Source organism: Gracilinanus agilis, chromosome 3, assembly GCF_016433145.1.
Source record: "Gracilinanus agilis isolate LMUSP501 chromosome 3, AgileGrace, whole genome shotgun sequence".
Lineage (NCBI taxonomy): Eukaryota > Metazoa > Chordata > Mammalia > Didelphimorphia > Didelphidae > Gracilinanus > Gracilinanus agilis.
Window position 1 is genome coordinate 129,653,984 of NC_058132.1, and position 19,500 is coordinate 129,673,483.

The following is a 19,500-nucleotide window of genomic DNA, read 5'->3' on the forward strand; positions in this document are numbered from 1 at the left end:
AAATCACAAAATGTTTAAAGCAAAACTTTTAAAAAATGAGTCATATGCAATTATATTGCTTCCTTAAAATATTGTTAATAATAAAAATACTATTTAGTGAGCAAAAATATTTATCATTAAAAAATTTAATGTTGCCTAATTCATCTTGATTATATCCTTTTAAATTGTTTTGTGTATATTTCATAATCTGCCTAATAAAATAGCATAGTATTTTGTGCACAATTTTGTAAGCAAATTGTACATATATAAAATGTCCCAGAAATCTTAGCACAGTTTTAAGCTGTTAAGACCATTAAGAGAGACAAGGCTCTATATTAGGGATATGTGCTTAAAAATCTTTGCTGATGGAATGTACAAAAAAAAAATCAGAGTCCTCTGGTGTAGGCATATATTTTTAGGTTTTGCCTGACAGGGAAGGAGGGGAAGGGGTTGTATAACCAGGAAAAGCACATCTCCCATATCTGATGCAAATTAGGCTTTCTTGTTCTTTTCCCTCCACAAATTAATTATTTCAAAATAAGCTTATAATGTAATGATAAGCCCACTTTTCGCTTTTGCTCCCAAGGTTGCATAAGGAAGAGACTCTCTTCAGTCCAAGAAGAGAGGAAAATCTCACTTTGTTTCAGCTCATATTCTTCATTCAAATAAGGCTTTGTCCTGGTTTGAAAGGAAAATTTGATCCCCCTAGAACCAGCAGTGTCCACAGTCACCAGCAGCAGTCTTTTCTCCATTACAAGAAATGATTCTAACAGGATGCAGTAATGGCTGCTGCCCCCTCATCCCCTATGTAAGTTGCCAACCCCAGCTTTATCTTGCCTGAAATCAAGTCCATTTAAGAGCTGCTGCCAAGTTTACCCTTAGTCATAGGGCTGCAACAAAGCAAAGGTCACTTTTCCTTATGTAATCTTATCAAGGGATCCTTCTGTGGGCTAATGGAAACCTTTACTCTTCTCCATAAAAATAAGAATCGGGCATATATTTTATTTATCTACATATTAGTCATGGAAGAAAATTCTATCATTTCTTATACAAAGTCACTGGAGGGATTTTTTTTCACTGATATCATTGCTTTTATGTGACATGACCTCCCAGTGAAAAACAAAAATTAAAAGTGCAAAAATGAAGTAATACCCAACATAAAGTATATTTTGAAACAAACCCTCATATGTCAATGATGTTGACCTTGGTCCTATAAAAATAAAAATGATTCAGATCACATCAGAATGACCAAATCTTTATTATACAATATATACAAAATAGTAGGCTCCATTTTCCCAATGCTTGTTTCTAAGGCTGTAGTTTGCCTAGTATTATATATATCTACTAACTGGTACAGTAGTATTTCAGTAGGAGAATTTAGGCATTTGGGTATTTTTGACCTTCATTTAACAATGTCCATTGACTTTCAGTGGCTGAGTTTATACTTAAATAATAATTCAACCAATAATTTCCCCAAAGTCTTTGTGCAGTTTAAGCTGCATGAAGACTTTGGGGGGGGGGCTCTGTGTTTTAAAAATAGCTTTGATTTTTTATAGGATCTTTAAACATTTGCATGATAGTTTTTCTTCATAAACCTGTAATGTAGTTGTTAAGCAGGTAAGACATTGTACTAAATGTTCGAAATAACACAGAATTCTGTAGATGACATAAGTCCCAGGCCTCTTGAAACTTATTATCTTACTGGAGAAATAATATATATATGAATTTTAATAAATTATAATCCATGACAACCTGACAAGATCGTGAGAGCTGTGTGAAATGAAAGTAAAGTCTAAAGTGGGAAAAGACATTACCAATGCAATGAAGGTTTTATTGAAGAGGCAGCATTTAATTATAATTTAAATATGGGTAGTAATTCCACAGAAAGAGTAGAGAGAGGCACTGTTTTCAGGCATAGGAAACTATGAGTCAAGGCCTGAAAGTGTAAGACTGGTTTGTTAAGAGGACAGAGAATTCCAGTGTGGTTAGAGTACAGAGTGAATGGAAAAAAGAAATACAAGATAGGGAAGGAAAGATGATACAAGATTATAGGCATACTGAAATTCTAGGCAAAGAAATATGAAATTCATGTACATATTAAATGATAACACAATCTGAAACACTCATTTCCCATATGTTAAACTGTACTATGCCTAATAGAAAGGTTAGAAAGGCATTTTTTTTTGCTGAACCTATGAAACAGAAACAAAAATATTAACTTGTATTAGATATGGGTTAAATAGATTTAAAATATTTTTCCTTTCGGAATTTTTTTTTCTTTTAAAACTCCTCCTAAAGATCATTTTGGAGAATTCCAATTTAATGTTATGATATACTGAAATCTCAAACCAAGGAACTCTGAATCTGAATCTTCTGCAGATTTTAAAGGCCAAAGCTTTCTATATCCTCTAGAAGGCATTATCAGAGCTAAAGTATGTGTCATGGTGTAGTAATTTACCTTCAGAATTCCTAAAGGATTAAAAAGAGAGCACACTATCAAAACAAATTGATTATGCAAAAGATTTAAATTGAAAATATTTTTAAGTTTATACAATTCAGTTTATAAACATTTTGTACTGCAGTCATTTTCAAATCATTCCCAATAAATTACAGTGGAGTGGTGGAGAGTATGCTGGGTTTGGAGTCAGAAAGACTTGAGTTTTTTCTTACTTAGTCACTATATGGCCATGGGCAAGTCATTTAAACTTTCTGATTCTTAGTGTTCCCATAAAAACAGAGATAATAATACTTGTAGTAGTTAACTCATAGCATTGCTGTAAAACTTAGGACAATGATAAGTTCTGTTATAACTGTAAAGTGCTATAGAACTGTTAGTAATTAGTATTCAGTCTTGCTGAGTCTATGTTCTCCAGAAGCTCAATTAGTTAGCTTGAAGGTAAAAGTTTTTGCATCAGGCTCTTCCATGAGAACTGGAATGAGTCTATCTCAGACTACACCAATCTATACTTTCTTTTGTGAGTCTGATGCCTGAAAAAAATCTCTTCTCCTGATTGCCTGAGAAGATAGGAAGAGGAAGGAATAAACCCACCTAATCAGCAACCAACCAGATTGAAAGGGTTAGGAAAAGAGCCAAAACTACATTTGAGTAGTGTTATAACTACTCAGATACATTTAGATGGTAGTAACTAAATGTTGTAATTAAATCTATGATGATATTCTGACTTCAGTGCTTACTGAACATTAGTGAAACCTATAGGAAGTTCTGAAGCTGTAGAGTGATTTCCAGACCCTTTCTAATACTTCTGTTGCAATTCAGACCTTTAGGGGTGAGATGGTGGGGATTAGAGACAGAAGAAGTATGCAGGAACTAGAACCTTGTCTTAGGATACCAACATTGGGGAATGCTTTCCCCTTAAGGTGAGGTTCCTGAGAAGTACAGACACAGGCAAAAGGAGAACTAGAAGGGGCTACTGTCATGAAAACAGAGAAGTCAGAGGATATAGGAGAAAATGGTATTCAGTCATGTCAAATGCTAAAGGGAGGGGGAGGTAAAGAAGAACAAGTTTTGAGAAGAAACCAATAATCTGGTAGTTGATAAAATGAGATAATTATAAAGCCCTTTGCACTTAAAGGCACCATATCAATACTTGCTGTTATCATTGGTAATTTCAGAGGGAGTAATTTCATTTGACTGTTGAGATCAGAAGCAGTAGTGTAGGTTAAAAGGCTCATCTTAACATTTTGATCAATGACTAGGGTAAAAACAAAGATGGGAGGGAAGATAATAGATATCGGGAAGAATTTCTAATTTATATGAAAAGAGGTGGAAATTAAAAGCACAATCCCCCCTTTTTTATGTCAATCAGATGTAAATCCATTGATCAGTGGATCAACCAGAAACTAGATTAAAACAAGTTGGAAGATATGAGGGCTAAATTATCTATGGGTATTACCTAAGTGAGAAAATTCTGACTTATCCTAAATGTTGAACATTAGTGAAAAACAGAAAATCCTAAAGTGGGCTCCCAGAGGTTTTTGATTGATTGATTGTTTTTCTGAGCCTTTTTCTTGGACAAGAAGAATTACTTTCTTCTGGGCTTCTACCTCTTGGGCTTATCTCAGTTCATAGTACTTCAATGTATTTTTTCTTCAGCATTTTCTTTTTTATTTATATCTCCAACTTCACTTTCTGTACTGTTGTTTGGGGCTTGGATCAGACCCCACATAGTTTCCTATATTCTTGGATGGAGTGGGAAAGCATTGATTAGTCCTAGATTCAGCAGCTAAGATTAGGCCTCAGCCTATGAAGAAAGTCTCTTGGTGGCTCTGTCTAGGTTTGGGCCATGGCCTATTCTCTTTTACATAGTCATGAACCTAGAGTTGGTTTCTTTCCTTGTCCTGTCAGGCCTTCACCCATTGTTGCTGATTGTGTTAATATCTGGCCTTCTAGAAGAACTGTCCCTTCTAGAAGCCCCTCCCACCTCCAATGATGCTCTGAGGTCCTTTGTCCTATTATGATTTAAGCCAATAATGTAGGCTGCTCTAGATTTTTTCCATACTTTTTTAAGCAACTCAGATTTAGGGGGAGGTCATCTATTAAAGATCAGAGCTAGAAATAACATAGAGGAAATAGAATATTGTACCAGGGCATCAACATAGGGGTTATGCTTCTTCTCTGCTCTTCTTTCCTCCCAGGATGCTGGTGAGTGGAGGCAGAGAGTTGTAGAAAAGATAAATTTGTGAATGATGTGAATGTGGGGAAAATAGTTAATATGTTAAGCGAAAGAATCAAGATATAGAAAACTCTTTACAGATAAGAACCATGGGCCAAATCTAATAAGATTAAATTTCGTAGGGATAAATAAAATACTATACTTGGGTTAAAAAAAGTCAGCCAAAAATGCAGAATGGAGGAAGTTGTAGCTATGAGAAATGTGAAAACAATTCATGTGAAAAAGATCTGGGGATTTAGGTGGGCTATAACTTATCATGACTCTTATGCCCGAGTAACTCAAAAAAGCAGCTGAGGTATTAGGGCAAATAAGATACCAAATTCTCTAGAGTTGCTATTAGCAAGAATAAGAAAAGATTGAGGATCTTCTAATAAGTAAGCAGTTCTTGTAATTTCTGCCACAATTAGTTGGTTGTCATCTATGTTTAAAGTGCAGATTGGTCTCCTTCCTAGAAGTGTGATTTTGGTATTTTAATAATGCCTATTCAGTGTCTGGATCAGCTCAGAGAATACAGAGAATCAAGTGTTCCTTAAACATAAAACACAAAGGCAGAGTAGAATCTTCATTTGTATGAAAAGAGAGGAACATAAACAAATGTAATAGGAGGAAGTGACAAAGAAAGATCACTGGACCCAAGAGATATGAGATTCTTCCAGAAGAAGATGCAGTTGGCCTCTGAGGAGGAAGTAACTGTTTTCTAAAGAATAATCATGTGAATCCATATGTCCATTGGATGAGAACTTCTAGTAAAGAACAGAAGAAGTAGAGAAGAATAGTCAGGTCACAAGGGGATGTCCAATGGCTGGGGAATGGCTGAACAAATTGTGGTATCTGTTGGTGATGGAATACTATTGTGCTGAAAGGAATGAACTGGAAAAATGACCTCCAGGAATTGATGCAGGGTGAAAGGAGAAGAACCAGGAGAACATTTTACACAAAGACTGATACATTATGGCACAATTGAATGTAATAGACTTTTCTACTAGCAGCAATGCAATGATCCAGGACAATTTTAAGGGACTTATGAGAAAGAACGCTATCCACATCCAGAGGAAGAACTGTGGGAGTAGAAACGCAGAAGAAAAATATATGATTGATCACATGGTTTGATGGGGATATGATTGGGGATATAGACTCTAAATGATCACTCTATTGTAAATATTAATAATATGGAAAAAGTTTTGAACAATGACACATGTATAACCCAGTAGAAGTGCTAATTGGCTCTAGGAGTGGGGAGAGAGAAGAGGAGGGAAAGAACATAAATCATGTAACCATGGGAAAATATTCTAAATTAATTAAATAAAAACTAAAAAACCCTTTATTTGGTAGGTTATAAAGTTTAAAAGAGAATAAATATGAAAACTTACCTGAAAAGTAAAAAAAAAAAAAAGAATAGTCAGGTTAATAAATCCTGACTGTGGGCTAGTGAAGCATCTATTTATCAACTTAATAACACAATAGAAAGGTCTTTTTTCTTGCCCAGGACAAGAGAGAATCTCTTAAGACTTGATAATCATTTTGATGATTTAAATGTATTTCTTGTGATTCATGTTAGTACATATGATATTGCTAAAAGAAATCTTTAAGATATGTTTCCAAAGTAGATTAAATCTTTTGTGAGAAATCAAATATCTTGGATGGAAGGAGGGAAGGAAGAGGAGGTAGTGTTTTAATCACAACTGATCATCATAAGTAAAAGTATTAGAAGGGGAAAGAAAACAGATTTGGGAGAGAATAATAGAATAAGAAAATAGAATCTGATAACATTATTTAGATTTCTGAACTATAAAAATATAGGAATGACAGGCTATATTAATAGGACAATAATAAAGTACTCCTACCAGAGTAAGAATATTGTGAAATCTTGAAAATGGAATGAAAAACATTGTAAACAAAAAAAAAGTAAAGGAAAAAAATTACTTCTTTATATACACCAAACTAGATAACATGGAAGGCAGCTCGAAGACTAGCAGTAGAGAAACCCAAAAGTTCACAGAAGACAAAAACTGAAATAGATGGCAGAATGAGTGAAAATACGGAGAAGTTGCAAAAAAAAAAGGGTAGGAACAAATTTAGATTTTATATCAGGAAAAGATTACTCACAATCAGAATCAACCAAAGGTCGAATAAGTTGCTTTTGGCAGTAGTGAGGCTCCCTCTACTAGAAATAGAAATCTTTAAACAAAGTTGGGTTGACTCTTTCCTGAGCATATTCAGGCAATTATTAGATGGAATGGCCTTTGATGTCCCTTCCAATTCTGAGATTTTGTGATTCTGATTCTGTATTAATAAAATTATAGTGCCTAGAACAAGATAGGGTATTACCCTGCCTCAGTCAGATCACATTTAGAATATGGGGCTAAGTTCTTAGCTCTACTCTTTTAGAATGATATTTGCAAGCTGCAATATTTACAGAATAAGGTCAAATGATGTTATCCATTAAAAAATAAGTTGGGAATTGTTATCTTTGAGAAAATACAACTTTAGAGGCATGTGAATGGTTATCTTCCCATGTTTTGGGTGCTTTTGGGGAGAAGAGATTAGACTAATTCATGCTTGAACCCAAATGGAAGATTTTTTTAATGCAGATTTCAGGTCTAAACAAAAAAAAACACCCAGCAAAAACTCAATAATTTGAGTTGTCTATAACAAAATGGGCAGTCTAGTGATGTGCTGAGTTCCCCTATTTAATGAAGGTCTTTAAGATAATTTAGATGACTATTTATCAAGAATGTGTAAAAGACATTCTCAATAAGTTTCTGGATTAGATTAAGTAATCTCTAAATGCCTTTCCAGCTGTGTTATTTTATAATTTTTTGGACAGGGCCACAGTTTCCACTATATATTAGAAGGGTTTAGAATATTTCCAATACATAGAAAACCAAATACAACTCATAAATCAAAAGTTTCTTAGTGACTTAGAACTCTATTTTGGATACATTGCTAATGTAAAAGTCATCCTTTCATTTACTCATGAAAATAAACACAATTACTTTTAAATTTTTGTTTCAGTTAACAATTTCACAATCCTCTAAGAAGCAATCTATGGATTCTTTGCCCAAAATGAAAGAAAATCATCTTAAAAGGTCAGTAATGTCTAATTTCAGTTCAAGATCTAATTTGAGTTCTATGTATGAATCAATGAATCAATGTAAATGAATAAGCCTTTATATAAACACTATATGTTTTAGCAGTATGCTTAATGCAAGGAATATAAATACAAAATTGAAATAGTCCTTTTTCTTGAGGTTTACATTTTAGTAGGGAAAAACAACGCATAAAGGAAGTTTGAGTAGTAGAATAGATGGCAAGACTTGGTAGTCTGGAGAGCATATCAGGGCACTGTGCAGAAATGAATAGTCTGGAGGATGGTAAAGTTCAGGGGGCAAGACCTGATGAGCTACAGGGCAAAGCAGAAAGAGGAATTGCAAATTTAGAGCATGCAAAGAAGGGAGGTACAGAGTACAGAGGGCAAATCCTCTAGGGGAATTTTAAGGCCTACCCTACCTTTTTTTTCTGCACCCTTAATAATTATCTCTGCATACAAATTACCAACAAGTATTGCTATCTGTTTTATTTATTTGAAGAACTGAATTTCTATTGAAACCAGAAGCTCATGGATTCAAGGCCAGCTCTCTGTCAATTATACCAAAATGCCTCTAGACAAAATTATATTCAATCATCTTGTTCTGAATTTAACTTCTTATATACTAAATTTTGGCTTTGAAAATAAAATGTTATTTTACAATATGAGTAAAAGAGGATTAAATGGTTCTTAATAAAAGAACAACTATTACAAATTATTTAAGTACCTGTGTGTAAATAGTATGCTTCTAAAGTCATCAACCATCTAAATCAATATTTCAGTTCAGTTGTTTCTTGTCACCAAGTCTTGTCTATTTCCGGATACATTTGAGAAGAAAGTTCTAGTTAATCCTTGACTTCCCTGAATTTAAACTATTTTTAGTATCTGACTAAAAATAAGAACTGACAATATTATTAAGTCAATCACTTTGGAAGACATGTTTTAAGATGTGTATGTCAGTGATTTCCCACCTGATTTATGGTTATGTTTGCTAGTCCACAAAACTTTATTACTAATTATACTTTTAAAAACCCATAAGTTTAAAAAAATCAACAAACCAAGACCTGTTAGACAAGGTAGATGATAAACCTACCAAATGACCAAGCTTTCACTTGATTAAATGAGGAGGAGGTTGGAATAATAGGCTCTTATCATCACATTTTCCAATGGGAAAAAATCAGTTAAGTAGTGCCATGCCTGAGCCCCTGGTGTAAGAGACAAAACTGAGAAAGTTACACAAACCTATGGTATTTATACAGAGTATATGGGAAATACACTGTAATAGATACCTAGCTGAATTTGGATTCAAGAGAGATCTGGGTTTAAATTTTGCTTAATAGCTATTAGCTTTGTTTACCATAATCAGATCACTTAATGTTTCTGAACCTTAGTTTCTTCATCTATAAAATGGGATGATAATACTTCCATTATGGCTCTTTCAGAGTAGTTGGAGGGATCAAATGAGATAACTAAAGCTTTTTGCAAACTTTAAAACATATGTAAATGCCAGTTAATTTTATTATAAAGTCTCTTATTAGTAAGAAGATGATGGGAAGTATAATATTTCTCAACTAGAAGGAAATGAAGGTATGTTTGGGCCTGGGGGAAGCTTAGGAATTTTGAAAGCCAGCAGGGTGAGGTAGAACTTGGCTGGGGGGATACAGATATACATCAAAATCAGGAGCCAGCTGATTGAAAGTTAAGGGTGCTATTACCCTAAACTGAATATAATCATAAGCCATTTTGAGCTTTGTCTGGCTCTTTGTCCTCCTTGAGAAGTGACTGCCTGTACAAAATTTTGCTATTTCCCTGACTGATATTATCAGTCCCTAATGAATTTATTCCTTCTCCACTACAATTTCCTCTTATTTTCCCCATCACTACCTGGTGAGGTGGCATCGCTTACCCTGAAGAATGTCCTTTTCTCCTTAAATTTTTCTCTTTTCTTTTTGCTGTAAATACTTTTAATGATGAGTTTTGTCACAAGACAGAGATAAGCTGATTTTTATTGCCTCCTGAGTGTTTGCTATAAATGATTGAATCACTTAGTGAGGAAAGGTGAAAGGAATTTATGAACCAATAGCCCTACCCTTATCCACAAATTCATACTGAAGTGCTCTTGCCTCATGGTCTCTCACTTTGTCCCTCCTTCCCTCTCCTTTTCTTTCTTCTTTCCTAAAAAGAGGCTTCACAAAAAATACATTTTTTATCTACTATGCAATAAAAAGAGTTGCCTTCCATGCTTAAATTCTTACACTTTTCCTGGGCATATCATGAATTTTGTTATCTTAAGATCTCGGTACTAGATCTCAATGATCATCTAGTCAAACCTATAAATGAATAAGAATTCTTACCAAAATATACATAGCAAGTGACCAAACTTTTATTTGAAGATCTACAAAGAGGGAGCAGTTAGGTGGAACAATGGATAAAGTTCTAGACCTGGAATCAGGAGGACTTGAGTTCAAATCTGTCCACTGACACCAATTGTATGACCCAGGCTAAGTCACTTACCCCCTCAGTTCCTCACCTACAAATGAGCTGGAGAAAGAAATGGCGAAACACTCCAAACACTCCAATATCTTTTCCAAGAAAACCCCAATGGGGAAACAAAGAGTTAGACATGACTGAAAACAACTAAACAACAATGATGATACTTGATACCTCTCATGGCAGACTGTTCTATTTTTTGGATAAGTTTAATTGTGATGGAGGTTTTTTCCCACGTCAAAATGAAATCAGCCTTTGTAAGTTTTATCCATTGCTCCTACTTTTGTCATCTAGGATAAAATAAAACTAATTCAACTATTCTTCCACATGATAATTCTTCAAGTACTTGTATATTTCATATTTTCCATTATGTTTTCTTCAAGCTAAAACATTCTCAATTCCTTCAGTCATTTCTTTATGGCATAGTTTCATATCATTTAAATATCCTGGTTTACCTTCCTTTGAAAGTCTTGTACAAGACATCTTCCTAAAATGTGAAGCTAAAATGTGGAGCTCAGTGTTAAAATGCCACAATTGAGGTCTGTCCAGGGACCAATACAGTGATATTATCACTTCATTAGTATTGAATTTCCCCCATTCTAGTCACTATATTTCTATTAATCCATTCTAAAGCCACATTAGCTTTTTTGACTGCCAGGCATACTGCTCACATTGAAACATCCAGGACTTTATTTTTTAACATGAACTACTGTGTCTAGTCATATCTCTTTTTTTATTTTTCTTACTGATTTTTAAAAACAAACATATGACTATACATTTATTGCCACTTATTTTCATTTTATTATATTTGACCATATGGGTTTGGCCTAAAGAGATCTTTTGAGATTTTGATTCTCCTTCTCAGTGCATTCATCCTAACTTTCTGTCACCTAAAAATGGAAAAATACTGCCATTTATGTTTTCAGTCAAGTTAAGAGCTATGCTTTGAATTTTTTAGTATAAATACATTAATGGCCATATAAGGTCAGAGAATGCTCATTTACTACTTTATGCCAAAGTACTAACTATCAAAACAAAGAATTCTGAAAGATTATTTTAACTGACTCAAAATTAAGATATTTCTAAGCTAAAGTACTTCAAATTTAAATATTTTCATGCATTCTAAATTTTTTAATTCTTTTCTCTGAAATATTGAGTGTATACATAATACCAAATATTTTGTATAGTTTTAGCATTTCTAGGAAAACAGAATAGATATTTAATTAGTCTCAGTGTAGTTTCATTTGGGAAACATTGTTAAACACAATCAAGTAGAACTTTAAACCAAGACATGACAATTTCACTAGAAAAGCTACTAGTCAGTAAAACCGGGTATATTACTGGCCTAGCACAAATGCCATCTCATTTATGAAGTCTTTCTGGAGGCTTTTCCCTCTGCAATAACTTGAAATTATCTCTACCTCCTTTGAATACTCTGCCTCTCTTAGAATACTCTGCCTTTCTTAATGTACTTTCATATACAATTTTATTGTTTATGTACATAATTTCTTTTCCAGTACTTTTTGTGCCTCATGAGAGCAAGGTCTATGTTTTATTCTTCCTTGTAACTCCCATCATGCCTTATAGTAACTTGTATATATGCCAGGCACTCAAACCAAGGCAACAAGCATTTATTAAGCACCTACTAAATGCCTCAAAACACTGGAGAAATAATGGCAAAAGCAGTCGTTGCTCTTAAGGAGTTCACAGTCTAACTGGAAGGATCAATGCAACTATGTATTCACATACACTTTTATAAGTGTGTATACACATACACATCTATAGGTATCTACATATGTGCAGATACATGTATATACATATATGTATGTGTATTGATGTATACATTTTTGTTGATACATGTGTGATATTCTGCATATGATTATTTGTATACATATGTATATTATATATATATGTATGTATATGATTGACTGGAAATAGCAGAGGGAAGGCTCTAGAACTAATGGAGTTTAAGAAAGGTTTCTTGAACCGGGTAAGAGTTTAAGCTAGAACTTGAAGAAAGGTTATTTACTTCTTCCAAGGAATCTTGATTGATCTTGATATATGGCTGGGGAGACATCTTATTAATATAGATGAAAAAAAAAAAAAGGAGGCCCAGGATTGAAAAAGAGAGCAGGATGGATTGCTTTAGGAAAATACCAGAGTGAATTTAATGACCTTAAATTTAATGATAAAGGCCCATATTTTTAATACAGACTTTTTTTTAGTGTTGCTGGATGGCAGCATGATCTGGTGTACCACTCTCTCTCTAGAGCTAAATCTGAACATCAGACAGAGGCAATAGAAACTTGGATAGTGAATATCCTGTGACATTGAAAAACTACAAAGATAAACAGTAGGTAAGGGATGTCATCAAAGAATTACATGACAAAAAAAGATGGGTTTGTCAATATGATAAGATCAAGGAATGATAGATGAACAACTAAAGAGCTTTATTGACCCTTTTGTGATGTTGAGGGAAAGTAAGGAAAGCCTTGAATACATTGGGTGGATCCCCTGTGGCTAAATTTTGGGGAGGATATGGATCCTAATTGCATAAGATTTTTAGACTTGGATGGGTTGTGATAAACATTATAGAAGAGAATGACCAAATCAGTGAGATCACAGATACACTTGAGTATCTGTGTATGCCATTGTTTAAAGGTCACCAAGGATCATAAAATTAAAATATCCATTAGAAACTTTAATCATTTATTTCTTATTATAGCTATTTACTTGAGCTTCAGGATTAAAATTTTCAATTCTGAATAATATGTGCACCAAATCACAAAGCTTCTAAATTCTTAAAGGAAAAGTTAATCGATATTCAGGGGGAACTAGTAAAAGTTTTAATAGTATAGATGTTACTTTAACTCTTATACCTATATAAATTTAATCATAAAATAAAAAAGAAATAAGTAGGAAATGAATATAGTCTTAGAAAAGTTTATTATGATAAAACTATTGAATGGGAATAGAAAGAAATATACCTATTCTCATCTGTGGGTGGCAGTTTCACAGCCTGACCATGAATTAAGGCATAAAAACCTTATGAATAAATGCAGAAAAGCACAAATATTAAATACATTTTCTGATCATAATAACTAAAATTATATTCAGTGAAAGGCCATTAAAGCAGAGATTAAAAAATTAATTAAAAGCTAATGCTAAAGGATGAAAGAATAAATCATAGAAACTTAGTAATTTTATTAAAGATAACAACAACAATGAGACAATTTACCAGAATTTCTGAGATAGGCTCAAAACAGTACTTCAGGGAAATGTATATCTTTTTTTTTATTATTTTAAACCCTTTAACTTCTGTGTATTGACTTATAGGTGGAAGAGTGGTAAGGGTAGGCAATGCAGGGTCAAGTGACTTGCCCAGGGTCACACAGCTGGGAAGTGTCTGAGGCTGGATTTGAACCTAGGACCTCCTGTCTCTAGGCCTGGCTCTCAATCCACTGAGCTACCCAGCTGCCCCCTGTATATCTTTTAATACATCAATAAAAGAGAGAGTAGTTTTAAAGAAATGGGCCTGCAACTTAAAAAAATTAGAAAATTATTTTTTTAAATCCAAATATCAAAATGGAAATTCTGAAAATCAAAAGAGATTAACAAAGGTTAAAAGTTTTAAAAAAGTATTTAATAAAGAAAGAATTTTTTGAAAGAACCAAAAATGAACCATTGCTTACTTTGATTTTTAAGAGAGAAGAAAACCATATTACCTGTATAAAAAATGAAAAAGATGAATTCTTAACATATGAAGAAGGAATAAGAGCAATATTTTAGAATTATTTTATCCAACTATATGACAATAAGATCTTAATGAAATGGATGAATATAAAACTTTAATAACCCAGAAATAGACCAAAAAATATAATACTTAAATAATTCTAGCTAGAAAAAGAAATTTAATAAGCCATAAATGAACTCCCTAAGATAAAAGATTTCTAGGACCAGATGAATTTGTAAACAAATTGTGCCCAAACATTTAAAGAGCAATTAATTACCAATATTACATGAATTCTTTGAAAAAATGGGTAAATGAATTCTACTAAATTACTTCTATGACATAGACCTTGATACCCAACCAGTGAGAGTTAAAACAGAGAAATAAAATTCAATACCAATTTCTCTAATGAATAACAATGTAAAAAAATTAAATACTAGCAAGAAGATGACAACAATATATCACAAAGATCTTATATTATGACCAGGTTGGATTTCTACCAAGTAGGTAGGCCTGGTTCAATACTAAGAAAATATCTTAAGTAGAATTGACCATATTAATAAAAAATAATAATAATCATGATTATTTCAGTAAATGCATGAAAAACTTTTTTACAAAATACAATACCCATTCCTGTTAAAAAAAATTGGAAGGTCCAGGAATGAATGGAACTTTTCTTAAAATGATAAGTATTATCTGTATAAAAGCAAGAGCAGGCATTATCTATAATGTGGTTCAATTAGAATGCTTTCTGATGAGATCAAGAGTGAAGCAAGGAAGTCTTTTATCACTATTACTATTCAATATTGTACTAGAATTGCTACTTATAATGATAAAACAAGAAAAAGAAATTAAAGGACTAAGCAAGGTAATGAGGAAATAAAGCTATGACTTTTTTTTTTTTTTACAGATGATATGATGGCTAGAGTCAACTAAAAATCTAGTAGAAAGAACTAATTTCAGCGAAGTTGCAGGATATAAAATAAACCCACACAAACCAGGAGTATTTCTGTATATTACTAACAAAACCCTAGCAGGAAGAGATAGAAAAATTCCATTAGAAATAACTAAAGACAGTATAAAATATTTAGGGAATCTACCTGCAAAGATATATACACGAACTATATGAATACACTTGCAAAACCCTCTTCACATAAACATAGACATAAATAATGGAGAAATATTAATTTCTGATGGGTAGTCCAAGCCAATACGATAAAACTGACAATACTTCCTAAATGAATTTATTCAGTGCCATACCAACCAAACTACCAAAGAATTACCTAGCTAGAAAAAATCTGGAGTGACAGAGCCAAACATGGCAGAGTAAAGGGAGCATTCAAGTTGAATTAGAAACTGTTGAAGTGGCACATGTTGCCTACCCCAAAAAACTGAGTAGGTCAGAAAAAGAGTTCTGTGACATTGAAGTGGGAGCTGGTGGAAAGTGGGGCCCAGCAGCAATACCAGCTATGGCTTTGGAAACAACAGTAATGGAAGTAGCAACAGCAGTTCCAGGAATTCTTACTGCCCAAAGACAGTAAGGGTACTGGACAACTGGTCAGAAGATTTCAGAGGACCCTTGTGCTGGCACTGAGTATAGGACTGAGCACTGGGTTTTTTGACAACTCTATTGCTCATTTTCTAATTCTAGATCACGATTTCAGTATAGAGAAAAGCACAAGCACAAGCACTTGTAGTTGTAAGGGAAACAGAGTATATACGTAGTAAAAAAAAAAATAAATAAACCAGAGCACAAACCACCAGAAAAAAAACTAAATGTCTCCCTGGTGGATCACACCACTTTGGAAGCACTGAAAACTCAGGCCCACTGAAGTAACTGGGAAAATAGCAGGTAAAAATGTCTGAAAATTGGGATGGTGACACACACTCCTCCCTATAGATAAGTAGACCCCAACTCTAATATAAAGTTTAAAGGCAATAAATAGGCTGAAAAAAATGAGCAAATAACAAAAAATAACCTTGACAATAAAAATCTTCTATGGATAGAGGGAAGCTTAGGTCACAAACTCAGAAGAAGAAAACATGAATGTATCTACACAAAGCCTCAAGAGAAAAATGCAGATTGGACCCATGCCCAACAAGAATTTTTAAAGAGCTAAAGAAAATTTTTTGCAAACAAAAATTTTTAAATCAAGAGTATTAGAAGAAAAATTGAGAACAGAAATGAGAGCAATGCAATAAAATTATGAAAAGAAAATTAACATTTTCTTGGAAGAAGCACAAAAAATACCAAAAGGAATAATGTTTTAAAAACAGGATGTTCATTTGTTAAGAGTTTTATAAAACCTCACAGAAGAACTTAAAAATCAGAATTGGCCAAATGGAAAAAGAGATTTAAGATGTCACTTGAAAAAAAAATAACTCCTTAAAAATAGAATTAGACAAGTGGGAAATTAATGAATCCATGAGATATCAGGAAACAACAAAACAAAGTCAGAAGAATGAAACAGATGAAAATATGAAATATCTCATTGGAAAAACAATTGGCCTAGAAAATGAATTTAAAATAAAGGATTATTAGACTACTCATGGTAGTTTAATAAACCAAAAGATCCAAATTATTTGGGAAAGAACTCACTATATGATGAAAACTGCTGGAAAAAAACAACAGGAAAGCAATATGGCAGATACAAGGGAAGAAACCAACATCTCACACCATACACCAAGATAAAAGTCAAAATGGATATTTTATTAAAAAGAAAGGGGAATATCATAAATTAGGGGAACGTGAAAAGTTTACCTGCCATATTTATGGACAAGGGAGGAGGAATTTATGACCAAATAAGACAGGAGAACATTACAAAAGATGAAACAGAAAATTTTTATTTTAAAATGTAAAAGTTTCTGTGCAAACAAAACCAATGTAACTAAATTAGAAGAAAAATGACAAATTAAGAAAAAAAAATTATAGCAAGTATGTTTGACAAAGGCCTCATTTCTCACATAGAGAACTGAATCAAATTTATAAGAATACAAAAAAATTCTCCATTAATAAATGGCCAAAGGATATGAATAGGCAATTCTTAGAGGAAAAAACTAAAACTCTATAGTCATGAATATTATCCACACCTAGAGAAAGAACTGTGGTAGTAGAAACACAGAAGAAAAAGATTTCCTTGATTACATGGTTTGATAGGGATATGATTGAGGATGTAGACTCTAAATGATCACTCTACTTCAAATAATAATAATATGGAAGTAGGTCTTGATCAGTGATACATGTAAAACCCAGTTGAATTGCTCCTTGGCTACAGGAGAGGGCAGGGAACAGGGAGGGAAAGAATATGAATCATGTAACCATGGAAAACTATTCTAAATTAATTAAATAATACATTTTTAAAAAAGAAAGACAAAAGACAAACCAAAAAAAAAAACACACCAAACTTCTATAGTCACATGAAGAAATTCTCCAAATTACTAATGATTAGAGAAATGCAAATTAAAACAACTCTGAGACACCAACCTCATACCTATCAGAGTGGCTAATATGACCAAAAATGAAAATGTCGGAGGGCATGTGGGAAACTTAGGACACTAATGCACTATTGGTAGAATTATGAACTGACATAATCAGGAACTACTTCCAAAGGGCCATAAAACTATGCATACCCTTTGACCCAGCAATACCACTTTGGTTCTATATCCCAAAGCAGAGATAGGGGAAAAGGACCTACTTGTACAAAAATATTTATAGCAACTCTTTTTGTAGTGGCAAAGAATTGGAAACTAAGGGGATGTCCATCAATTGGGGAATACCTGAGCAATCTGTGATATATGTTTGTAATGGAAAACTATTGTGCCATAAGAAATGATGAAAAGGATGAGCACAAAAACACCTGAAAAGACTTCTCTGACCTGATGCAAAGTAAAACAAATAGAATCAGAAGAACAGTATATTCAGTAACAGAAATATTGTACAATGATCAACTTTTTAAAGGACTAAATGATTCACAAAACCAAGGTTCTAAGATAAACCAAAGGGATTCATGATTTAAAAAATGGTAACCACAGCCAAAGAAGGAACTTTTGGAATCTGAATGCAGATCAAACCACTTTGCTTCTTTCGTGAGTGTTTTTAAATTGTATACATGATAAGTGCCTTCAGTTACAACATGGGAGGACATAGAAATATGTATTGCATAAAAGCACTGGTACAACCTTTATTAGACTTCCTTGGCAATGGGGAGGGAGGGTGATATTGATCTAAGTTGCAAAATGTCAGAAAACAGTTGTCAAAATTATTTTATATGTAATTAAAAAAATAAAATTCAATTTAAAAAATTATTTGACTATGTGAAAGTTATGATAAGAAAAAAACACAGCTTAGACCAGCATTGGGGAGTGTTTTCAAGATCATGTGCCCAAACTGCACCTTCAAGCTGCCTGTGAGCCACACACACACACACACACATTATTACCCCAGTCAGTGGAGGGAGGAAGTGCTTCCATTGGGTGGCTGGACAGAGTGGCAGGGCATGCAAAAAATGTCCTTGGGCTCTGTGGAGAGAGGGAATGGAACAGCCCTTTCTGTGCCACTGCTTTACCAACACAGGCTTAGACAATACATTTCAAAAGAAATTATCACAGAAAATTGCCACAATATCTTACAACCAGTGGGCAAAATAAAAATGGAAAGACTCTACCTATCACCTCCTGAAAGAGATTCTAAAATCAAAACATCCAGGAATATCATAATCAAATTCCAGAAATCCCAGGTAAAAGAGATATTAGAGCCAGCAAACAGAAACAATTAAAGTACTATGGAGCAATAGTCAGGATCACACAAGATTTAGCAGCTATGACAATAAAGGAACCCAAGGCTTGGAATATTATATTCTAGGAGGCAAATGAACTAGAATAACAAGCTGGAATAAGCTACCCAGCAAAACTGAGTATGATATTTTCTGGGGGAGGAATGAATATTTAATGAAGTATAGGAATTTCAAGCCTTCCTAATGAAAAGATAAGAACCAAGTAGAATATTTGAAATTCAGATGCAAGATTTAAGAGAAGCATAAAATGGTAAACATGAAAGAAAAATCATATGGGACTTAATAATGTTAAACTCTATTACTATAGGGGTAGGTGATATATATATATATAACCACTAAGAACATTGACATTATTACAAGTTAGGAGTCCACAGTGAGGGCATGAGTGTAAGTGAAGTGTATTAGGATGAACTCAAATGGAGAGATGAAAAAGAAGGGATATGCTGAAGAAGAGGGTAGGGAGAGGAAAATGGGGGAGAAATGGACAGCACTTGAACTTCACTATTCACCTGAACTGATTCAAAGAGGGAAGGAAAAAATATACACACACTCAGTTGGGTGTAAAAACCTATCAACCAACAGGGAAGTAGGAGGGAAAGAGGTTAAGAAAAAAGGTAAAATAATAAGAGGGAGGGTAGATTAAGAGGAATCAAAGGTGAGAGGCAAAACAGATTTTTGAAGAGGAACAAAGTAAAGAGAGAACAATTAGAAAATTTGATAGGGTTA

General features: G+C 33.5%; 1 protein-coding gene across 1 annotated transcript in view; it reads left to right on the plus strand.

Annotated features, from left to right (window-relative positions):
- The window catches only part of CCDC169 (coiled-coil domain containing 169), an 82,983-nt gene that overhangs the window by 52,310 nt on the left and 11,173 nt on the right, over window positions 1-19,500 (plus strand). The window contains 1 exon segment of the mRNA XM_044666086.1: window positions 7,694-7,762. Within this exon segment, the coding sequence (XP_044522021.1) occupies window positions 7,694-7,762 (69 nt within the window).